Source organism: Aspergillus versicolor (genome assembly GCF_001890125.1).
Source record: "Aspergillus versicolor CBS 583.65 unplaced genomic scaffold ASPVEscaffold_3, whole genome shotgun sequence".
Classification (NCBI taxonomy): domain Eukaryota; kingdom Fungi; phylum Ascomycota; class Eurotiomycetes; order Eurotiales; family Aspergillaceae; genus Aspergillus; species Aspergillus versicolor.
Genome location: NW_024467526.1, coordinates 476,259 through 494,862, shown reverse-complemented (window position 1 = coordinate 494,862; position 18,604 = coordinate 476,259). Strand labels below are relative to the sequence as shown.

The following is an 18,604-nucleotide window of genomic DNA, read 5'->3' as shown; positions in this document are numbered from 1 at the left end:
CCCAAAATGAACCAAGACGCCTATGAGACCGTCCAAGCCCGATACGGCAACATCGCCAAAGACACATCCAACTCAGCCACCCAACAAGACGCAGACGACAAGATCGCGCAGGCTTTTGGATACAGCGCCGACGACCTCTCTTCGCTCCCTGGGAAAGCGAATCTCGGCGTCAGCTGCGGGAACCCAACGGCGTTTGCCAGTATAAAGCCGGTACGCTTCTCGCGCGTCCTGGACTGCTGGTATTGCGTGGTGCTGACTGTAACAGGGAGAAACTATCGTCGATCTGGGCAGTGGCGGCGGTATTGATGTGCTGCTGGCTGCTCGCAAGGTCGGTGAAAGGGGGAGGGCTATTGGGGTTGATATGACGGAGGTATCCCATCCATATTTGCACGACTCGGTTCCGTTGTACTTTCTCACCGGGGTAAGCGTTTTGTATATTAACAAGGTCTACAGGATATGATATCTCTCGCGCGCAAAAACGCAAAATCTGCTGGCCTGACGAATGCCGAGTTCATCCAGTCCACAATCACATCCATCCCGCTCGGGGATTCAAGCGTCGATTGTATCATCAGCAATTGCGTTATTAACCTCGTTCCCAAGGAGGATAAGCCCGCTGTGTTCACAGAGATGGCAAGGCTCCTTAGTCCCGGCGGCAGAGTTGCTATCAGCGATATCCTGGCGAGAAAGCAACTACCGCAGGATATACTGGGTGATATGGCGCTCTATGTTGGGTGTGTTTCGGGGGCGAGCCTGGTGCCGGAGTATGAAGAGTGGCTTACACGGGCAGGGTTTGCAGGTGCACCATCTTCTACTAGGAATAGAACGGGGATGCTAATAGTTTCTAACGTGGTGCAGATGTTGTAATCGTGGATACAAAGGCCGATATCAATGTCTACAAGCAGGGCTGTGAGTCCAGTCAGGTAGGCTGCTGTGATTCAGGTAGGGATTCTGTTAGGCCACCAGCTGCGAAGTTTGCAGATGTCGATTTCAATGAGTGGGTTGGTGAGTTTATTATTCTCCTGTTTGATTCTTTCTCCTGAGGCAAGTGACTAACCACTGTGTAGGTTCATTCCAGATTTACGCTGTGAAAGGTGGTCAGTGAGGACATGGAAACCTGGAATCAGTCTTGTATTAACTTCATATAATGGTCGAAATGCAATCATATACCAATATACATTACATCAAACACTCAACAAACTCCCAGCTTTCCACAACAACGTAAAACAACTAACATTCCCAATCCACCAACAAACCCCCCTCAACTGACTTAGCAGCGGCCTCTCAACGGAAATATAAACAACCGCATAAGCAAGCCTCGCAAGCGTATAAACCACAACCGCCCGATTCACCAACACCTTATCCACCCCCGCAGCAGTAGCAAGACCAACCCCCGCAACAAGAAGCGTATAATTCTCGACAGCGTTCGCATGCGCGCTCTCGTTCCGTTTCAGCATGTTGAGCGTTTTCTGGCTGATTTTGCCGTCCCGGACTGCGGCGTCGCCGTATTTTGTTAGGTCTTCGCGTGGGGATACATTGTGGTCGAGTCCGTAAATTTGCTTTAGGGTTCGAGAGGAGAGGAGCCCGTATGCGAAAATGAAGTTGAAGATGAGGGCTGCTGGGCCGTAGTGCGGGATCGTGGTGGTGGGGTTGGTGGTGAGGCCGAGGGCGGTTAATGTGGACATGGTGGATTTATTAAGGTGTAGGTTTTGGGAGGGGAATGGGAAGCTTTGATTAATCTGGGTTGTCGGCTTATTTATGAGTGACGCATTCCGGGCGCAGTCGGATCGGATTTCGTCCACGGAATTGATGTTTAGGGCTAGACAATGCTAGTGCTTACGACTGTTTGATATATGTGCATTAATACAAGTGACTTTTTACTACTAAGGCAAATACTTAAAGCTATTACTGCCATGCACGAAGTTAGGTGCTCACTGACGACGGCCATTAAACTCCGGTCTGGTGCTGTAGATATGCAGGCTGGTCAGGATCATATCCAACCAGACAGTTGACCGTCTCATTCCCCTCGCCACTGTCGTTGATCTCGCTGCCAACAGGACTCTTCCACTTGCCCGTGAGCTTGATATACCCGTCAAGAGCACCATTCAAGCGGTGACCAATCTCAAGTGCCTTCGCTGCTCGAGAATGCGAATAGTATGTCAACAACGACTGCGCCTCTTCCCTTTGCCCGGCATCAATTAAGCCCTGTGCAGCCTTTTCAACCCACCCGTAAACCTGCTCTCGAGATTCCGACTCAAACCCATTCAGCACCTCCGTAACAAGCGGGAGATACTGGTTCGGCGCGGAGCACATGTAGTACAACACGCGCTTGAATACCCGACCCGCAAACTCAGACGCCTCCTGGAGCTGGTAATCGGTATTCAAGAAGCTGCTCGACGCTCCGGTGGTCAGGTATCTGTGTTCCCCGAATTCAGGTGGGATGGACTGCACGCCCAGCCACCAAGGGACGAATGGTGCCGAGACAGAGCCTGTCGGCGCGATCCAGATCCGGAGCATATCTGCGTCCACGCCAGGGCTCAGAGTCAGGACTTGTCCGTACCCGGATTCGTCGTCCGAGATGCGGTGGTCGCGGACCCGCGCCATGAGGTCTTCTTCTGTCACTGGGGCCATTGCCAATGTAGCGTTTTCCAGCGTTGCCTGGGACATGTACTTGTATCCGCCGTCGCGGGCTTTATACCGGGGATCCTGGGGCCCATAGACGTCGAAGATGTTGAATGGCTTGCCGGAGGTCTTGTTCCACCAGCCTTGCTCGACTGCAAAGGAGACGATGTTGTCGGAGCCCATGTAATCAGGGCTGTCGTGGAAATCAACCGGGAAATCTTCGATATACCCTGGATACAGCACTTTAACTTCATCAGGGCCTAGGCGCTGCGCAGCCCAAAGACCCTTTCCCCCAGCCATCTCCCAAACAACCCATCCCTCGTTGTAATCCGCAATAAGGTGCGAATTCCCACCATAAGTCGCCTCTCCGTACTTCTTGATCATATCCCCGATAATCTGCACCCCTTCCTTCGCCGTCTTTGCCCGTTCCATAACAACCCGCGCAAGGTCACTATACTGCAACCCGCGCTGCGGATCAGGCGTCATCTGCAGCAACTCATCCCGATTATCCGCCCAAACATCCCGAACCCCAACGCCAAACTCATTCACCCCGCCATTCGTCAGCGGCGGCGGCAACCCCTCGAAATCCGTATACTCCATGCTCAGGTACCGATATGTATGGCTCACCTGCGGGATCTGGATCAGTTCGCCCGGGTAGCTCGCGTCCTGCGTTACCCCGACGGTGATGGTTGAGTTGGGCGGGTGAGAGCGCGCGGGGAACAGTTGCAGCCAGTGGCTCGAGACTTCTTCGCCTGTACCTCCGATCATTGTGCCCCCGCTGGCTGTGAGGTTTTTGCCCACGTAGAAGGCATAGCTTGCTGTTGTGCCTTGGGTTAGAGAGAGTGTTAGGGCCGTTAGGGCCAGGGTGTGGCGGCGCATCTTGTCTGCGGAGGATTGCAGACGGGCAATTCCAATGGCAAGAGAAGTGCGAGCAGGAAAATAATTTTATTTGGATGGTTGGATGATTTAATTTAACTAGTTGTCCTACTCCAATTCATCCATTCCAGTGCACGTGCCTCACGATCCATTTGTCTTCTCTGATTAGTTGATCGGCAGTTCGGCAGTAAACAATTGACATCTCCCGCTCTGCGTCATTTAACTAGCAAGTACCCAAATGGGTATGTCCAACCCGATCCACCCTAGTTATCTGCCTACGGCGTCCAAATCGTATAGCTAATCCCATCCGGAGACCGCGGGATCCTTGCAGAAGAGATCGAATTTCCATTCCGCGTCATGAAAACACAGCATTCCGGCTGTTGATGCAGCGCCTGCTGCTGCATGGCCTTGAGGATTGTAGAGCTGTTAAGGTGATGCGCGCTCCAGCTCTCGTATCCTTCTTTGTGTACGTATGTTGTGAAAACGGTTGTATTATCCTTATTTTTCCAGAGTCAGGCACTTATCACGATCACCAAGGGGTGGAATGTGTATAAGCAGAGGACATACCCCACCCCGCGCTCTATTCTCCTGCACCTGGATGTTAAACCAGGTAACATTAGCCCGCGAGTGGTCCGGAAAGATACCCTGCAGGTCGATCCGGAGATCGTAGTCCTTTGAGCTGTGGATGGTGGCGGGTCCGGGCGGGATGTAGATTGTTTTATCCTGCATTTTGTTGATGTAGTTGATTACGCTTGCCCATCTGCCGCAGCCGTAGTCGTTGCGGATGAGGTTCGGGCTATCTCGTACGTTGGACATGTTTATATAGTGGAAGTTAAAGGTAAAACAGGAACGGGGGGTGAGTAAAGGTTCAGGCTCAGCTGAGGAATGGGGGGCATTAAATAGATTCCACGGCCCCCGTTAAGATGGCTCGAAGAGGGGTCTAGTCTGGCATCCTTCAGCCTTGTCAGCGTTATTGGGTACAGCCTCGCGATATAACGCGTATGATGCTGCCATTGGATGTAGAAGAGCTTGGCTAACGGCGATTTTTGTGTAGAATTCCATTTCTACGCTACCATTGGGTGGTCTTGTCCTTTCAGCCTTTCGCGTCCTCGCACGCGATTTCAGGCAGTTAAAATTCCCGCGAGGCTATTATTGGAATTTCTATTGCGCCTTAATTGCGCAGCAACATGAGAGACTAATAATGTGGTGCCAAAGCCTGGGAGATTGTGGTGTCAGATTCCATCTAAGCACAGCGAAGTATTTATATTCATACTCAGTGATTTTTTTATATATACTGAATAATGTCCAAGGCTTGTAATGCCTATAATAGAGAATAGAAATGTACATCCACGACTTTTAACAGGAAGAGGGTTAGAAAGATGAAGAATTGGGGGAAGGCAGGCCTGGTCCACTAACTTGGACATGGCAGCATCAGAACCTGCAGACAACTAGCGTTCCATAGTAGCTGCATCGGTGCATCTCCAACTGCAAGTCTTGTCTTAAACTTGTTTAGCTGAAATGGAGGCCGTTGAAGCCACTCCTTGATAGGTAATGATGATTAAAGCACCCCAACCGCTCCATTCCCACCAAGACACGGGAACCCAAGTTGCTGAGTGGTGTATTTCTTAAACGCCTCATCTTGGGCGAGTCCCTCCTGACCAACTTCCATCTTGCGCAGCCGGGCCCGAAGCACAGGGACCGTTTCAGCCCATGCGCATAGCACCCCCGCTAATCCTTCGAAGAGGGAGTACGGGTGGTCCGGCAAGCGATAATCATTCGACGCGGTCTTTGGCGACTTCTCGTGGTTATACGGTTGCGTTTCGCGCGCGTGCAGAATCATCGCGAGCGCTCTAGCGAGGAAGAAATCGCTACTTAGTATCTCGGGAATCTCATTTTGCTGTTTTCCTTGTCGTGCGAGGTAATTCTCACGCGCCCTGCTTAATGGTTCACGGTTATACTCGAAAACATCATGTAGCATCAGCAATGGCCATGCATTTCCGGTAATGCCGTGGCAGAGACCGCCGCCCTTTGAGAGGAGTCCCTCGTCCCAGACGCGCTCGGTGGCTAGGCGCGCGGCGGTTTCCCAGTCCGGTGTCCAGTTGTTTAGGAGTAGATCGGTGTTTTTCATAGACGAGCCGAGGAGGCCGAGGATTGCGGGGGCGCCGTGGCAGATCTGTACGAGGGGGCTCTCACGACCGGCGGTTGAGTGGCGCTGGGGGATTGCTGTTGGGAGGTGGCCGTTGTGTGTGATGCAGAGCTTGCAGAGGCCTGTGATTGTAGATCCTATTTCGGTGAGGTAGGGCGCTACCTCCTCTGTGCGGGTGGCGAGGAGGACGGGGATGATCCCGGCTGGGTTTATTAGTTGGCTGTATGTTAAGGTAGGGGGTAAGCTTACTCAATCCATGTGCCCTGGTATGTGTGTTAGTTGATTGGACTCAAGAAGGTGTTGCAGGTACATACCAGCCAATTCCATAATGCCCCGGCATCCAGGTCCACATCAATGGAAGGGCATCTTTCTCCCCATGCTTCTTGACATAATGAGCTGAACCCTCTTTACCGGCGTCAACGATGCGGCGCAGAAGATCAGGAATGTCGCCCAATACAGGACGTAACAGGTCTCGCTGCGCAGGAGGAAAAGTGTCGGCCTTGGCTCTAAGATTCAAGAGTACCCAAAGCAGCCCAGTCCGACCAAACAGCACTTCATCAGCACCCAGGTCATGCCCGTGGTAGAAGCCGGTCGCGCCATGGCTGAGGGCGAGTTTAACAGCGTCACCAAGACATGCGATATCAGCGTCGGAGATGGTCCCCGCGATATCCGTGGCAGATCTATGCAGGATCCTCACGGCAACCGCAGCGATTGGCGATTTCGACGGTAGAGGCGAGAGACCGCCGATCCGGAGTGGGAGATCGGGGCCATCCTCTGGGATTCGGGCGGCAGATAGAGCGTAGAAGTTTGGGATGGACTGTCCGCTTTCTTCAAGCGATCGCGCTTGTTGGGCGAGGCGGAGATATGTTAAGACGATGCCTGTAAACATTAGTTGGTTCCACGCAACAAGTAGTATGTTGGTGAGATTATTTATGCAAGCGGTGCATACCTAGTTCCCCTGTGAATATGCCTCTCCCATCGTACTGTCCACGAGCAGGATCTCCCCTTTCGATGATTTTGACGCCATTGTGGACTGCCGTGCTAAGGTCGGTGAGCGCTTGGCGAAGTGTTGGTTCATTAATTTGGGGCAATTCAAGCGTGTTGGGGTAGAACTGCGGGCGGTGCGACATCTTGGTGCAAGGTGATGTACACTTAAGATTGAGGCTTGAATTGGGTCAGATGCAGCTTTATGGCGTGCTTTGCATTTTCGCAGTTTGTGGCTGGCGTTGATGGGCTGGACATTCAGGCACCACTCCCCCGCGTCTGACGTGTAAGGCACCGAGTGACATAAGCTCATATAAAGTTCTCGCTTGTTTATTCCCATCAGTTCTAGCATCATGGACGAAGGAAAAGCTTTTAGCAGATCGGCATTTACGGACCGAAATCTTGACTTGTGATATGTTCATTCAGCAGTGGGGAACTCTCAAGGACCCCATCCCACCATGCCTATCTAATTAGCGTGGGCAATCGCAAAGAGAAGACAACTCACCCAGTCGATTTCCTTGTCATCTAGCATCTCCAGTAAGTCGTCAGAATGCTGTAAATCCATCATATTTAAAGGCGATTGACCATGGTGATTTGGCTGGATGGCTGTCTTCAAGCCGCGAAGCATGCGAGTCAAGATTCTGCACACCTTCCACGCCTCCTCGCAAGACCTCGGAGCTTCTTGCCAGAGAGCAACAGACTTCTCGAATGCTCCCAGTAGAGTATCGGTCTCAAATTCGGAATCTGTGACCGGTTTCGTCCGCCGAGATTCCAACTCGAGAAGCAGGGTCATCGCAGCTGGGGCGAGCATCTGGCGAGTGCGTGAAGCTGTATACCACGACGGCTGAAGTAATTGCTGGTACTCGATCAGTGCTAGCGACGAAGCAATACATCGCGAACGCGAGATATTCCCAGGCGGGTCGTTGCGGTCTTTCTGAATGAACTTGCGGTGTAAAGTGCACATCCCATGGTGATACATGCATGCCAGATTCAGAGCTGAATAGTCGGTTGGGACTTTCAGATGGCTGCAGTCTACTTTGTTCGGCTCTACCAGCATGTGTGATGGGACCTGTTCCCTTTGATCCCGCAGCAGCTGGTCAATTTCAAGTACCCGCGTGTAGTTATTTGCGCCAGGGCCGTTGATGAAATCGATGACCTCGCCCAGTCCGTGAAACATCCGGCCTTTGACAATCATGTAAGTGGCTGCGGTTGGCTCAGATAGTGGTTTTGACGCTGGCAGCTCGGTTATGCCTTCAGTCAATTCCGACTCGTTGATATTCCGCGGCTCTTTCGTGTCGGAATTTATGGCTGGCAACATGCGCGGCATGCCAGACAAAAAAGAGGCAACGTCATCCATGCTCTCTACGGAAAGCCAAACCCGGCGGCGGTATTCTGATTGGATAGTTGACAAGGACGGAGTATGGTCTGGGTCGCGGTGATAACCCATGTTGACTGCCGCGCGAACTAGGACGCCGGTCATGATCCACAGACTGCGGCTATTGTCGTCGTTTCTGTTGAGTTCGGCGGTGGCGTTGAAACGAAGGGTCTCGATGGTGTATGGTAGGCACTTTGCAATGTCGCCCATGAGTAGGCACTGTGCTGTGCGTAGTCGGTAGAGATGGAAGTATTCATCAGAGACTCCCTGGTATCCCGGTGGTCCGCCGAACTGAACTGCGATCATGGTGATTCCGAGCACGGAGAACAGCAGTCCTATCCAAATAATATTTGTTTTGGAAGGATCACTCCAGTGAGCGTCGTACTGTGCAATTAGAAGAGCCGACATCTATGGGGAGTGGAAATACCTCTCGCATAAAAGTAGGTTGATGTATGATGGCTGTAATCGGTAAGCGTGGGGTTTAATAGCAGATCAGGACACGCCCACGTGGAATTGACAATGGAAAGTTGTGATATTCAAAGAACCACTGGAAAAGTGTATCGGCCTCTGCCTTGGGCGGCAGAGACGAGAGTATCACCGGCAGGTCCACCCGCTCGACCTGACCGAAGAGAAGACTGGTCCCATCGACATCTGAAAGATTCGGCTGTACATCATCAGGCTCATCCAGTGTATCACTCCAGGCTTGTTTAAGCTCATTGACCTAGTCAACATTAGCAAAGAATAACAAGGTATGAAGCGAACTGACTTCTTGTAACACATCGTACCAATCATCAGTTGGTTTATAGAAAGAGTGAACTCCATCAATTACCGTCGTACCAACGCGGCTTGAGTCTGAACCAGGTACAATGCCAGATTCCTGGGTCCCCTCTGATAAAGCATTACCGGATGGAACGCTCTGGCGTTGGTCAATCAGTCTCTTTACCATGTCCTCTAGATGGTCGATGCGGTGGCGCATTGTGTCCCCATTTCTGGGCGCGCGTGATGACAGCGAGGCTCCAGCAGTTGATCCCTTGAATATGCATTCATCCTGTTTTCCACGGACGGAGCAATTCTGACACGGTTTCTCGCGGTTACATTTGAGTCTATCTCGTCAGCCTAAGCATCGATAACGGTAGGTATCCCTACTTTCGGGCGCGACAGGGCTCGCAAGACAGAGGAATGCGGGTCCGACGGCCTTTGGTGACTTTACCATCACTTGCTCCGTGAGCCTGCATTGCGTGTTAAATTAATTCATGCAGTTAGTGATGACAAGCAGAGCAATTCGTGGCAGGATTTGGTGTAGATCGGTATTCTTTATAGGAGGCCGAGGATTGGGGGGGCGCCGTGGACATGACTAAGCTCATAGTAACGTCCTGTTGAGACAAAAGGGGAAAGACAACAAATAAAACACGGAAATTTCTTAGTTCTTTTGTCCAATGTAGGCACTCCGACAATGTATCACTTTACTTCAGCTCACATATTTGCTGCATTTGGGCCCCAAGACCATCATGCCTCGTCCAAGTATCAATTTAAAGCCCCTGAGATTCGTGGCCTGAGGCATCGTACATCTACTTAACCAGAAGTACGGCATTAAAGTCACAACTCGCACGCTCACGTCTCGGCTCTCTCTACGGGTGTGGGGAAGAATAATCTCACGGCAAGCAAGGGTATGGCCCTTCATGCTCGGATTAGAGCGCTAATGTACGACGATGGCTTAAATGACCAGGACATCCTTGCTGCTCTCCAGCGAGAAGACTTTGATATCAATTCTCGCATGTTAAAACACGACACAACCGCGCACTGAACCGCCCCTTGAACAAGACGCTTCAACTGACTTTATCGTGCTGTCGGACAAGCACGTTGGCAGCCCTGATGCGGCGCGAAACATGTCATCAGACACTAACCCTGCTCCCGAAGTGGACGGCCTTCCAACTGTGGCTGGGATCGAGGCCTGGAGAATTACTGCTGATACTTAGCTAGCTTGAGAGAGCCGTTATAAGCAAATTGGTGAAAGAGCTGATAGCCAAGTTGCGGTAGATACTGTCTCCGGACCACCTGGGATGCTGCATCGTGGTCATACTGGTCCAGATGATACCCCTGCGGCAGTGCCAAAACCTGCCTCCAGAACTGTCCCAACGAGGATTTCTTCCCATTGATCGATCAGTGCGAGATTGATGAGGATGGAAAGCCGGATTGTTATGTCACCTTCTACTGTGCCTAGGTTCATGGAATCTATTTGACATCGCTAGTAAAATACATACTCTATATATAAGTTCTATATCTACATCTGGAATGACGAGTTCTATTCCCAGCTTATTTGAGTTCGGTTCGGCAACGAGATTTATCTTTCCCCAATTCTGGTATGGATGGTAGTTGCAGCAATCAACTTAGCCCAATATCTCCCCGATTGGTCTCAGCGGATGTTTGCGTTAGGACCGGGCGGCGCTCATGAATTATGATGCGCGAGTCTAACAGAGTATGATTGGCACCAACTATCTACTAGTTTGATCGATATACATAGCCTCACTTTGTAAACGTCATCCGCGTCCAATGCGCAGCATTATAGTCCGTCAAACCGGTTGATAGTTGGTGGTCACGGGTGGCTCCAGTCTCGCATTCCTAATCGGTGAAGGCATACATATGTGTCTCTCGGCATTTCTGTGTGTGGCTATGTGGCTTGCCCATATGTCCCTAATCTTCTCTGAGCTGATGGGTGTGTCACTGCATAGCCTTGCTGTCAAAGACATTGTAATAGGAAGGATCCCATGCACCATCGCAGGCACCAATATTAAAATGGCAAGCATATCCGCATATACTCCCTGTGCGTCCACTAGATTAGCCAGCACAAGAGTCGCCATGACGCCAAGAGCAGCAACAGACCACAGAACAGGGCTGAAGTCCCACCATGTCCCTAACGCAATCGCATGGCATTTGGCGGCCCTAGCTCAATCCTTGGCGACCAGGCCCAGGCAGTTGTACAATTTTTTACTATGTTGCATTCAGTGAAAAACTGGGCCACATGCCTGGCAGTCGACCATTTACATACATCGTTATATAGTAAGCCAAGCGGTCTGACAGCTAGATGACCCGCAGAGGACCAGATCCACTCTCAAGGCTGACTTGTCAGTCTCTTATTGTACCTTGGCGATTGGGGCCCCCGGGGTGCTAGCCTAGTCTTGCCCTGTTGATCTTGTCATGCATACAGCGACTCCAGTGCAATAACTGCTGCCTAATGTGCTGCTTAGCCATTGCATTGAGAGGAGACGGCCATTATTTAATGCCATAATTTCGGCCACTACCTCATTAATCTCGTTCATCATCTATTGAATAACTACCTGTTTTCTATATAACTCGTGAATCCAGTCGATATAAATCCAAAATGAGTTTCCACGCGAGTGCCCAAAACATCCGCCTTGAGGACGACCACATCCTCGTCGCCGACCTCCTGAACGAAGACGAAGAATACGTCGAGGCCCGTTTTGACCTGAATGAGATCTTGGGAAATTCCGATGGTACTTTCCCTGCTTGCTTGTTTCTTCCATCACCCCGTGGTCACTGACTATTCTCACAGGGCATTTTGAATGGGAGGGAGCCGGATTCGGCGGCAGCGCCTCGGACATCAGTCTCGATCTTGAGGGAGATGAGAGTGTGCCTGTCCTTCGCGCTACATTGGACAATGCAGAGGGGGAGCCGGTTGAGGCGAATGTAAACCTGGCTGAGCGGCTTGGAAATAACAATGGGTCTTTTGACTTTTCGTGATATGTTTCCCTTCATAGTGCAGCACATGATATTTGGATGGAACTAGATATTCAAATACAAACTACGACTGTAAGACTTCGCGTTGACCAGGGCTTTCTGCTTTATACTAGAAGCTGGATCCTTCCCGTCAATTACACAATTAAAACTGGCTAAGCTGTAATCTTACCGTGGTTGACCAACCAGACATCGTTAAGCTTCTTTCAGGAATATCGGTAAGTATCGGCTGTACCCTTCCACAAGCTTTCGCTTGGCTTCTGTCGTCATATGTTTGTTTGTTTCGAATTGTCCGATAAGCTATAATCTTCGATATAGTTCCTTATTCAGATTTAGATTGGCTAAAAGAGATCCATACACGTAGACGGCGTAGCAAGATGTGGAAATTTCCTGTTGGGGATAGCTTGGGTCGACTTGAGTTTGTATATATATTTCCAATCTCAGTATTGCTTCACGTGCCTCCATGGGTACAATAAATGCACTCGAGACGAAACCAGCACTAATATCACTCATATTTGGGTTTAGATGACCAAAAGTACCACTGATTAAATAAGGAGTACATCGTGAACAACCAGATGTGTCCTTGTCTCACCAGCCTTGTAGAGCACTTATCTATCTACCCCAATATCCTACAAAAAATACTAAATGTAATCCTGTTATAAATCAGTCGCATGTGCACCAATACACCCATAACACTGGCTACTCGTCACCACAGGAATGAGATACAGCCCTGCAAGGCTGCAAATCCACCACCTGCAACCGCAACATGCACATCACAGCCCCAACCCTCAACCAAACCCATCCCAGTAAACGAGCACGCAGTGCATCCGAAACAAGCATTCCTGATCAGTGGGGAAACTAAGGTAAGCAATCGAGATGATCGCGAGGACCTGCTGAGCGCACACAACGAAGCGTTGCACCACGTGCGTCAGCTGGCCAATCAGGTGGTGTATACGCATCAGGTGTTGCCTATCTGATCTTCACAGGAAGAGCTGTTCCTGCGAAGCTGTTCACAGACGGTTACATTGGCTGTTGCCCCGTGGGGGCCCAGAATTGGGTGTAAGGGGTATATAAGGGGTATGTAAGGGGTTGTTGCTGTGCTCTGAGGTAGGAGTTGCCCAACCCGAAACCGAACAACAACAAAACCAGAGATGTATTCCAAGATCCTCCCGGTCGCGGTTCTTGCCGTGAGCACGCTTGTCGCTGCCGCCGATCCTACGGTCTATCTCATCCGCCACGGCGAGAAGCCCGAAGATGACGATGTTACGGGTCTCAGCGCCAAGGGCGAGCAGCGCGCAGAATGTCTCCGCTCCGTCTTCGGATCGTCGTCTGAGTATAACATTGGCAAGATCATGGCTATGACGCCGAAGGATGGTATGTTTGATTACTTCTAGACAGCTTGGTTTGCTCCGGGGGGTGGTTTCAGAAAGCTAACTGTATCCCGTCTCAGATGGCCACCGAAACCGACCCCTGAAGACCGTTCAGCCTCTTGCCGGTGACCTTGGACTGGAAGTCGATATCTCATGCGACCGTGACGACCCGGAGTGTGTGAAGGACGCTATCGAGGACTACGACGGCGAGGGTAACGTCTTGATCTGCTGGGAGCACGACGCATTGACGGACATTATTGAGGAGTTGGGGGCCGACGACGCACCCGAGTATCCCAGTGACAGGTGAGTTTCTGCGCGATCTAGTTAGTTTGTCTGCGATATTGATTGACGATGCAGCTTTGATTTGATCTGGACCGACGAACCCCCGTACGGCGAGGTCACGGAGTCGAGCGAGCAGTGTCCTGGGCTGGATTAGAGGTCAGTGATAGAGTTTATGAATGAGATGAACATTCTCCTTTCGAGGTAAAAGAGCAGAGATAGAGACTGCAGGCGAGTATGCTACGAAGTTGAATACGAACTTTTGACAGCCATTGTCAGGGGCGATCGCCAGATTTAAGTGTAGATTGTACGTAAATACTCTCCAACGAGATTAGCTATTGAATGATCTACGGATATAATGCCCGAGACAGCGCCACAGAGTCGTGACGCAAGTCAAGCAGGCCAGTAACTGACTGAGTGGGGCAGCAATAAGCAAGCGGACCACCAAGACACGGCACAGATCAGGCTCACGGGAGTGATAGACGACTATTTACAATAGCACGTGCACAACGCAGACCCAATTTTAAGCTGAACCCAAGCCATAGGCAATCCTTCCCGGGCCAGGATACGAAGTTAGGGGATAAACTGGGATTCGAGGGTCGGTGGCAGAAGGGAACGAGGACGGACTGCCCCTGCTGGGAATTGAGGCCCAGGTGAAGATTGGACGGTCGAGTCAATGATTCATTATGGGGCGATCGCTCCCTGGAGAGGCAAAGGAATTGGGAGTCGGAAACGTTCTCCAGCAAGGTCTGGCCAGCCTAAGGTGAACTGCCAAAGTACGGCCGCATGCAGCAGCATGGGATAGCTGTGGGGAGCCCCGACCCAGAACCAGACTTCAGGGATGAAATCTGCCTGAACGAGCATTGCCATGGCAGATCGGTCTCGCTGGCTTCTCCACCGTCCGGCTGCCACTGGCTGCCACTGGCCGGTTTATCTTCGGTGAGGCCTGAGCACCGCACTATCTGTTCCCCGGACCGCGGAGTGAAGCGAACTGCAAATCCTTCCCAGCAAACCATCAACTAACAGTCCCCACGAGGAGAAGCTGAGGATGGAGTGCCGCGGTGGGTGGGGGCTGAGGCAGCTGGGTCCTGCACGGACTTGCCGCACTGTTGAACGATATAACCAATTCAATCTGCTCTCGCCCCAGATCGAGGAGGGTCTCGTGCAGAAACAATGGATGGGTTACCATCATGCGCGGTCAGTTGCGCTTCTCTCCAGACTGGGCATATGCTGACAGCCTCTAGCTGGCTTGCCTGTCGCAAGCCGTGTCTTCGTCGAGCTGTTCAATCCTCGACCTCGACTGCATATGCCATGATGCGCCGCTCATAGCAGATGTCGAAGCCTGCGGGCTGCAGACCTGCACTACAAAAGATAACCTGAGTACGTCTCCTGCTGGACGTGCGAGCCTTCTCTGACCGAACAGGATCCATGAATTTCCTGTACACCAGCTGCGACTACCCCGTCACAGTCGACAACAACGTCTACCCAGGTATCCTTATTGGGGGTATTGTCCTCTCCAGCCTTGCCGTCATACTCAGAATCGCTGGCCGACTGATTGGGTCCACGCTTGGTCTTGACGACGCAGTTACTGCACTATCGCTGGTGAGTACAGCGCCGGCAGCCAGGCCAGCACAGCTAACAGCGCAGGCGAATGCGATTGCCATCACAGTCATCGGGTTTCTCCGTAAGTAGCCCTCTTCGCTTGGAATACTGTGCTGACCTCTCAGTGAAACACGTTGGATTAGGCCACGACATCTGGTTCCTCCCCTTTGATCATATCACCCAAATCCTCCACGTACGCCGCCCCCCAAACCATTTTTCGTCGCTAACAACACCAGCTCTTCTTCGCGGTGGAAGTCCTCTACGTCCTGAGCATAGCGCTTACCAAAATATCTATGCTGCTCCTCTTTCTTCGACTGTTCCCGCATGAAGGATTCCGTCTCGCTACCAAGCTCGTCCTCGCATTCACCACTGCCTGGGGCGTCGCGATACTCCTCACAAAGGTCTTGTCCTGCCGGCCTCTCAGCTATTTCTGGACTAGGTGGGACGGGGAGCACGAGGGGACGTGTTTAAGTCATGAGAACATCATCTGGGCGCACGCGAGTATTAATATCTTTCTGGATCTGGTGATTATCGGTCTACCCATGCCGACGCTGCTGCGGATGAATCTCTCGTGGAGGAAGAAGCTCGCCATCTGCTCTATGTTTGCGGTGGGGATCGTGTGAGTTGTCTTGTCTACCTGTAGATGGATCGGTGGTGATATTAACCACTGGCAGTGTAACGGTCATCTCTATTTTACGTCTGGTCTCGTCCATAAATTTAAACATAGAGGAAAATCCCACCAGTGCGTACTTGCTAAGTGGAGCTGTCCGTCACTGTCCATCATCACTGACATCATATAGAAACCCTCGTTGAAATAGGCATCTGGTCCCTCGTCGAAGTGTATCTCTCGCTCATCTGCGCCTGCATGCCAGGAATCCGCGCCTTCTTCAACTACACCTACACTCGTCTGAACAGCAAGTCATCGCAGTATACCCACGACTCATCCTCCGGCGAGGGAGGGAGATGTCGCGGAAGCAACGCCTTCTCGTCGCCGGCGACGCAGTCGCGTACCTTCCAAAGCGCGAACCGTGAACAGGGCGAGTTTATCCGTCTGCAGGAGATTTCGGCGGAGAGTTTCAAGACGTGACTTGACTTGTTTGCTTTGGTGACCGCAGCCTACGTAGGCTGGAAATTCTTTTTGCTGCTTAAGTATGTTGAGCTGCCGTGAACCATGGATGGGACGTCTGGTTCTCGGATGAGCGATCATACTATCGACTCTCGTCGGGAGATGGCCCCATGGGGAAGTCCATTCTGGTCGGATAACAAGCTTTCACCGTCAGCGTCATCGGTGAAGCTTCGTTGCTGTCGAGCCCGGCTGGAGAAAGCGGGTTGGGCAAAGGCAAATCGGTTTCTGCTATCCAGAGTGTCAAGTCAAACTGTCATCTCGAAATTATGGTCCAGGCGAAGGTCCCAGAAGCCCGTCTTGGGCTCTTTTGTGTCTGCTGGGCACGGCCAGTGATTCACCGCTGCATATGGAAGTCTACTGTGGGATTATCTTGCGGTTCCGTGTTACCAACAGACGACGGCGCCGAAACGTATTACCCTCAGGTGATGGCATTCAGGAACAATACCGGACTGAACAAAGTTTGTATATTGCCGACTCATGCTTCTATTCGCCGGTTGCCCTGTCAGGAACCAAACCTTGAGGATATACTTCCAGCGAACATGGATGGCCCTGACTGACCAGATCAACCCATAACTCTATCATGTACCTGAAAGTTTTCAACTTGACAGGCTGTTGAACTCGACATATAAGGCCCAAGCAGACGTTTAATTCTCTTCTTCATTCGTACCCATCGCCACTTATACCGTGCAGATACAAAATGGAGTCACCCTCTAGGGCATTTTTCAATAGCCTCCCACCGGAACTCAAGCTGATAATATGGGACAACCTCGACAAGGGCCGCGACAAAAGCGCCCTGGCCCTAACCAGCAGAACGAACCACGCGCTCTTGGACCACCATTTGTACCGATGGATTCTACAAAACACCTCAACCGACGGTATATTCACTAAACCACCGATCCTCGGCTGGATGGCCGGGCGCGGCGCTGTTCGCGCTATGAAGAAGCTCATCGCAGCCGGCGCAGACCCCTTGGACCCAATAGTATTGCCACTCTGCATCGCCTGCCGAAACGGACGTAAAGCGATGGTGCGCCTGCTACTGGAGGAGTACAAAGTCGATCCGAATATAGCGAACGCCGCTGCATTCGGAGGTGGAGACTCGCCCCTGTACGCTGCTATTGACAGAGATGACTGCGGCATTGCGACTTTACTGCTTACAGCTGGTGCTGATCCGAATGCCAGGCCGGCTTTGATAGGCCGACACAGTATGTTGACCTATGCGATTACTGCTGGACACATCAAGACCGCGGCGCTGCTGATAGAGGCTGGGGCGTCTGTTACGTATGAAACTGACAACAACCGGACCCCGCTATGGTTCGCGATTCAAAAAGGCGATGTTGAGCTCGTTCGGAAGATTCTTGATGCCCTGCGCACGATACCTGGGGCTGATATCAATGTGGGAGCGCCGCTCGTAGCGGCTTGCAAGTTGGGGAGGACTGAGCTTGCTCGACTGCTGCTTGAAAATGGGGCCTTGATAGACACCGTCGAACCGATTCTACACGGCTGGGATAGCCTGGTAGCTAGCCTTCTGTTGAACCGTGTGGAGATTCTAAGGGTCTTGTTTGAACATGGGGTATCGCCCGCCACCCTTGACTCCGCGGTGAATAATGGAGTCGTTCTCGCAGCTATAACCCACGGTCTTAGAGACGCTATCGAGGTCCTGATTACGAACAACGTACCAGTCCACCGTGCAGTGCCCTTTGGCCATAAGTCTCGCCCGCGTAAGCCCTGGGCGCTAGAGTGTGCTGCTACCCACAATAACAAGGAAATGGCCGAGTTGCTTCTGCGGGCGGGGGTATCCGATACCATGTCCGCAAGAGACAAGTCCACACTTCTGTGGAATGTCTTTCGACCAGGCTATGAAGAGATGCTCGTACTGCTAATCGGGTCGGGGGCCTGTGAGCATACGCCGCGATATAGGGCTTGGTCTGCAAATCCGCCCCTACACCACGCCATCACGCTAAACATGCCCAGTCTCGTCTCTCTGATGCTGCAGAAAGGCGCGGATCCGAATTCCCGGGATCCAAACGGGGACACTGCCCTGACTGCTGCTGTTAAGCTGGGAAGTCCTAGAATGGTAGTTATCCTGCTGGGTGACGATACCGACCCCGAGACCTGGACGCGGCCCAGCGATGTACTTGCTGGCGAAAGTTCGCAGACCAGCAGGTATATGCAGTATATTGATAACCCGGACGCACAAGGCTGTACGCCCCTCTACCTGGCGACGTGTGGTGAAAGGGAAGACATTGTCCGCATCCTGCTCGCCCGGGGCAGTAGGGCTTTTCACACTCAGAACCATGCAGGCTGGTCGCCGGTTGGGCTCGCGACTTTCTATAAAGACTGGGGAGACGGCCCGGAGGAGAACCGGCCGTTTAGGAATATCTTCAGGCTGTTGAATAACGCGGCCAGCGCGAGGATTGATAGAGAGTTGCTGGAGGATAACTCTGTCTTTGGTCCAAGGTCCTTTTAGTGACGCC

At 51.8% G+C, this 18,604-nt stretch overlaps 11 protein-coding genes across 11 annotated transcripts; 5 read left to right on the top strand and 6 right to left on the bottom strand.

Annotated features, from left to right (window-relative positions):
• Positions 1–6: 6 nt before the first annotated feature.
• Positions 7–1,102, top strand: cyt19 (putative arsenic methyltransferase Cyt19; the record flags this gene model as incomplete). Its single annotated transcript, XM_040809027.1, has 5 exons — positions 7–210; positions 266–370; positions 454–796; positions 856–1,002; positions 1,065–1,102. 5 exons carry the CDS (start codon positions 7–9, stop codon positions 1,100–1,102), a joined length of 837 nt encoding a protein of 278 aa, XP_040665495.1.
• A 21-nt stretch (positions 1,103–1,123) lies between these two features.
• Positions 1,124–1,709, bottom strand: ASPVEDRAFT_39108 (MAPEG family protein). The gene has a single exon (XM_040811845.1). It carries the CDS (start codon positions 1,680–1,682, stop codon positions 1,182–1,184), a length of 501 nt encoding a protein of 166 aa, XP_040665494.1. The 5' UTR covers positions 1,683–1,709; the 3' UTR covers positions 1,124–1,181.
• A 178-nt stretch (positions 1,710–1,887) lies between these two features.
• On the bottom strand, positions 1,888–3,634 carry ASPVEDRAFT_523938 (uncharacterized protein). Its single transcript, XM_040814627.1, has one exon. It carries the CDS (start codon positions 3,496–3,498, stop codon positions 1,945–1,947), a length of 1,554 nt encoding a protein of 517 aa, XP_040665493.1. The 5' UTR covers positions 3,499–3,634; the 3' UTR covers positions 1,888–1,944.
• On the bottom strand, positions 3,547–4,349 carry ASPVEDRAFT_39107 (uncharacterized protein). The gene is made up of 2 exons (XM_040811844.1): positions 4,063–4,349; positions 3,547–3,992 (listed from the first exon to the last, which is right to left on the bottom strand). The coding sequence occupies exons 1-2, from the start codon at positions 4,309–4,311 to the stop codon at positions 3,771–3,773; spliced, it is 471 nt and encodes a 156-aa protein (XP_040665492.1). The 5' UTR covers positions 4,312–4,349; the 3' UTR covers positions 3,547–3,770.
• A 704-nt stretch (positions 4,350–5,053) lies between these two features.
• Positions 5,054–6,771, bottom strand: ASPVEDRAFT_26511 (lanthionine synthetase C family protein; the record flags this gene model as incomplete). The annotated part of the gene is made up of 4 exons (XM_040809914.1): positions 5,054–5,844; positions 5,891–5,904; positions 5,956–6,520; positions 6,591–6,771. 4 exons carry the CDS (start codon positions 6,769–6,771, stop codon positions 5,054–5,056), a joined length of 1,551 nt encoding a protein of 516 aa, XP_040665491.1.
• Positions 6,772–6,828: 57 nt separating this feature from the next.
• On the bottom strand, positions 6,829–9,235 carry ASPVEDRAFT_51070 (Zn(II)2Cys6 transcription factor; the record flags this gene model as incomplete). Its single annotated transcript, XM_040814419.1, has 7 exons — positions 6,829–7,026; positions 7,073–7,087; positions 7,131–8,384; positions 8,428–8,459; positions 8,508–8,721; positions 8,830–9,103; positions 9,147–9,235. The coding sequence occupies 7 exons, from the start codon at positions 9,233–9,235 to the stop codon at positions 6,829–6,831; spliced, it is 2,076 nt and encodes a 691-aa protein (XP_040665490.1).
• Positions 9,236–10,526: 1,291 nt separating this feature from the next.
• ASPVEDRAFT_39103 (uncharacterized protein) lies at positions 10,527–10,872 on the bottom strand. Its single transcript, XM_040811843.1, has one exon. The coding sequence runs from the start codon at positions 10,856–10,858 to the stop codon at positions 10,571–10,573; it is 288 nt and encodes a 95-aa protein (XP_040665489.1). The 5' UTR covers positions 10,859–10,872; the 3' UTR covers positions 10,527–10,570.
• Positions 10,873–11,189: 317 nt separating this feature from the next.
• ASPVEDRAFT_39102 (CVNH domain-containing protein) lies at positions 11,190–11,950 on the top strand. The gene is made up of 2 exons (XM_040811842.1): positions 11,190–11,512; positions 11,572–11,950. Exons 1-2 carry the CDS (start codon positions 11,380–11,382, stop codon positions 11,757–11,759), a joined length of 321 nt encoding a protein of 106 aa, XP_040665488.1. The 5' UTR covers positions 11,190–11,379; the 3' UTR covers positions 11,760–11,950.
• An 889-nt stretch (positions 11,951–12,839) lies between these two features.
• On the top strand, positions 12,840–13,569 carry ASPVEDRAFT_39101 (putative phosphoglycerate mutase family protein). The gene is made up of 3 exons (XM_040811841.1): positions 12,840–13,127; positions 13,204–13,426; positions 13,481–13,569. The coding sequence occupies exons 1-3, from the start codon at positions 12,905–12,907 to the stop codon at positions 13,557–13,559; spliced, it is 525 nt and encodes a 174-aa protein (XP_040665487.1). The 5' UTR covers positions 12,840–12,904; the 3' UTR covers positions 13,560–13,569.
• Positions 13,570–14,424: 855 nt separating this feature from the next.
• On the top strand, positions 14,425–16,284 carry ASPVEDRAFT_523802 (CFEM domain-containing protein). The gene is made up of 7 exons (XM_040814625.1): positions 14,425–14,599; positions 14,647–14,782; positions 14,826–15,086; positions 15,130–15,197; positions 15,241–15,623; positions 15,679–15,746; positions 15,805–16,284. Exons 1-7 carry the CDS (start codon positions 14,576–14,578, stop codon positions 16,089–16,091), a joined length of 1,227 nt encoding a protein of 408 aa, XP_040665486.1. The 5' UTR covers positions 14,425–14,575; the 3' UTR covers positions 16,092–16,284.
• A 543-nt stretch (positions 16,285–16,827) lies between these two features.
• Positions 16,828–18,597, top strand: ASPVEDRAFT_81317 (ankyrin repeat domain-containing protein; the record flags this gene model as incomplete). The annotated part of the gene is made up of 1 exon (XM_040817018.1): positions 16,828–18,597. The coding sequence occupies one exon, from the start codon at positions 16,828–16,830 to the stop codon at positions 18,595–18,597; it is 1,770 nt and encodes a 589-aa protein (XP_040665485.1).
• Positions 18,598–18,604: the final 7 nt, after the last annotated feature.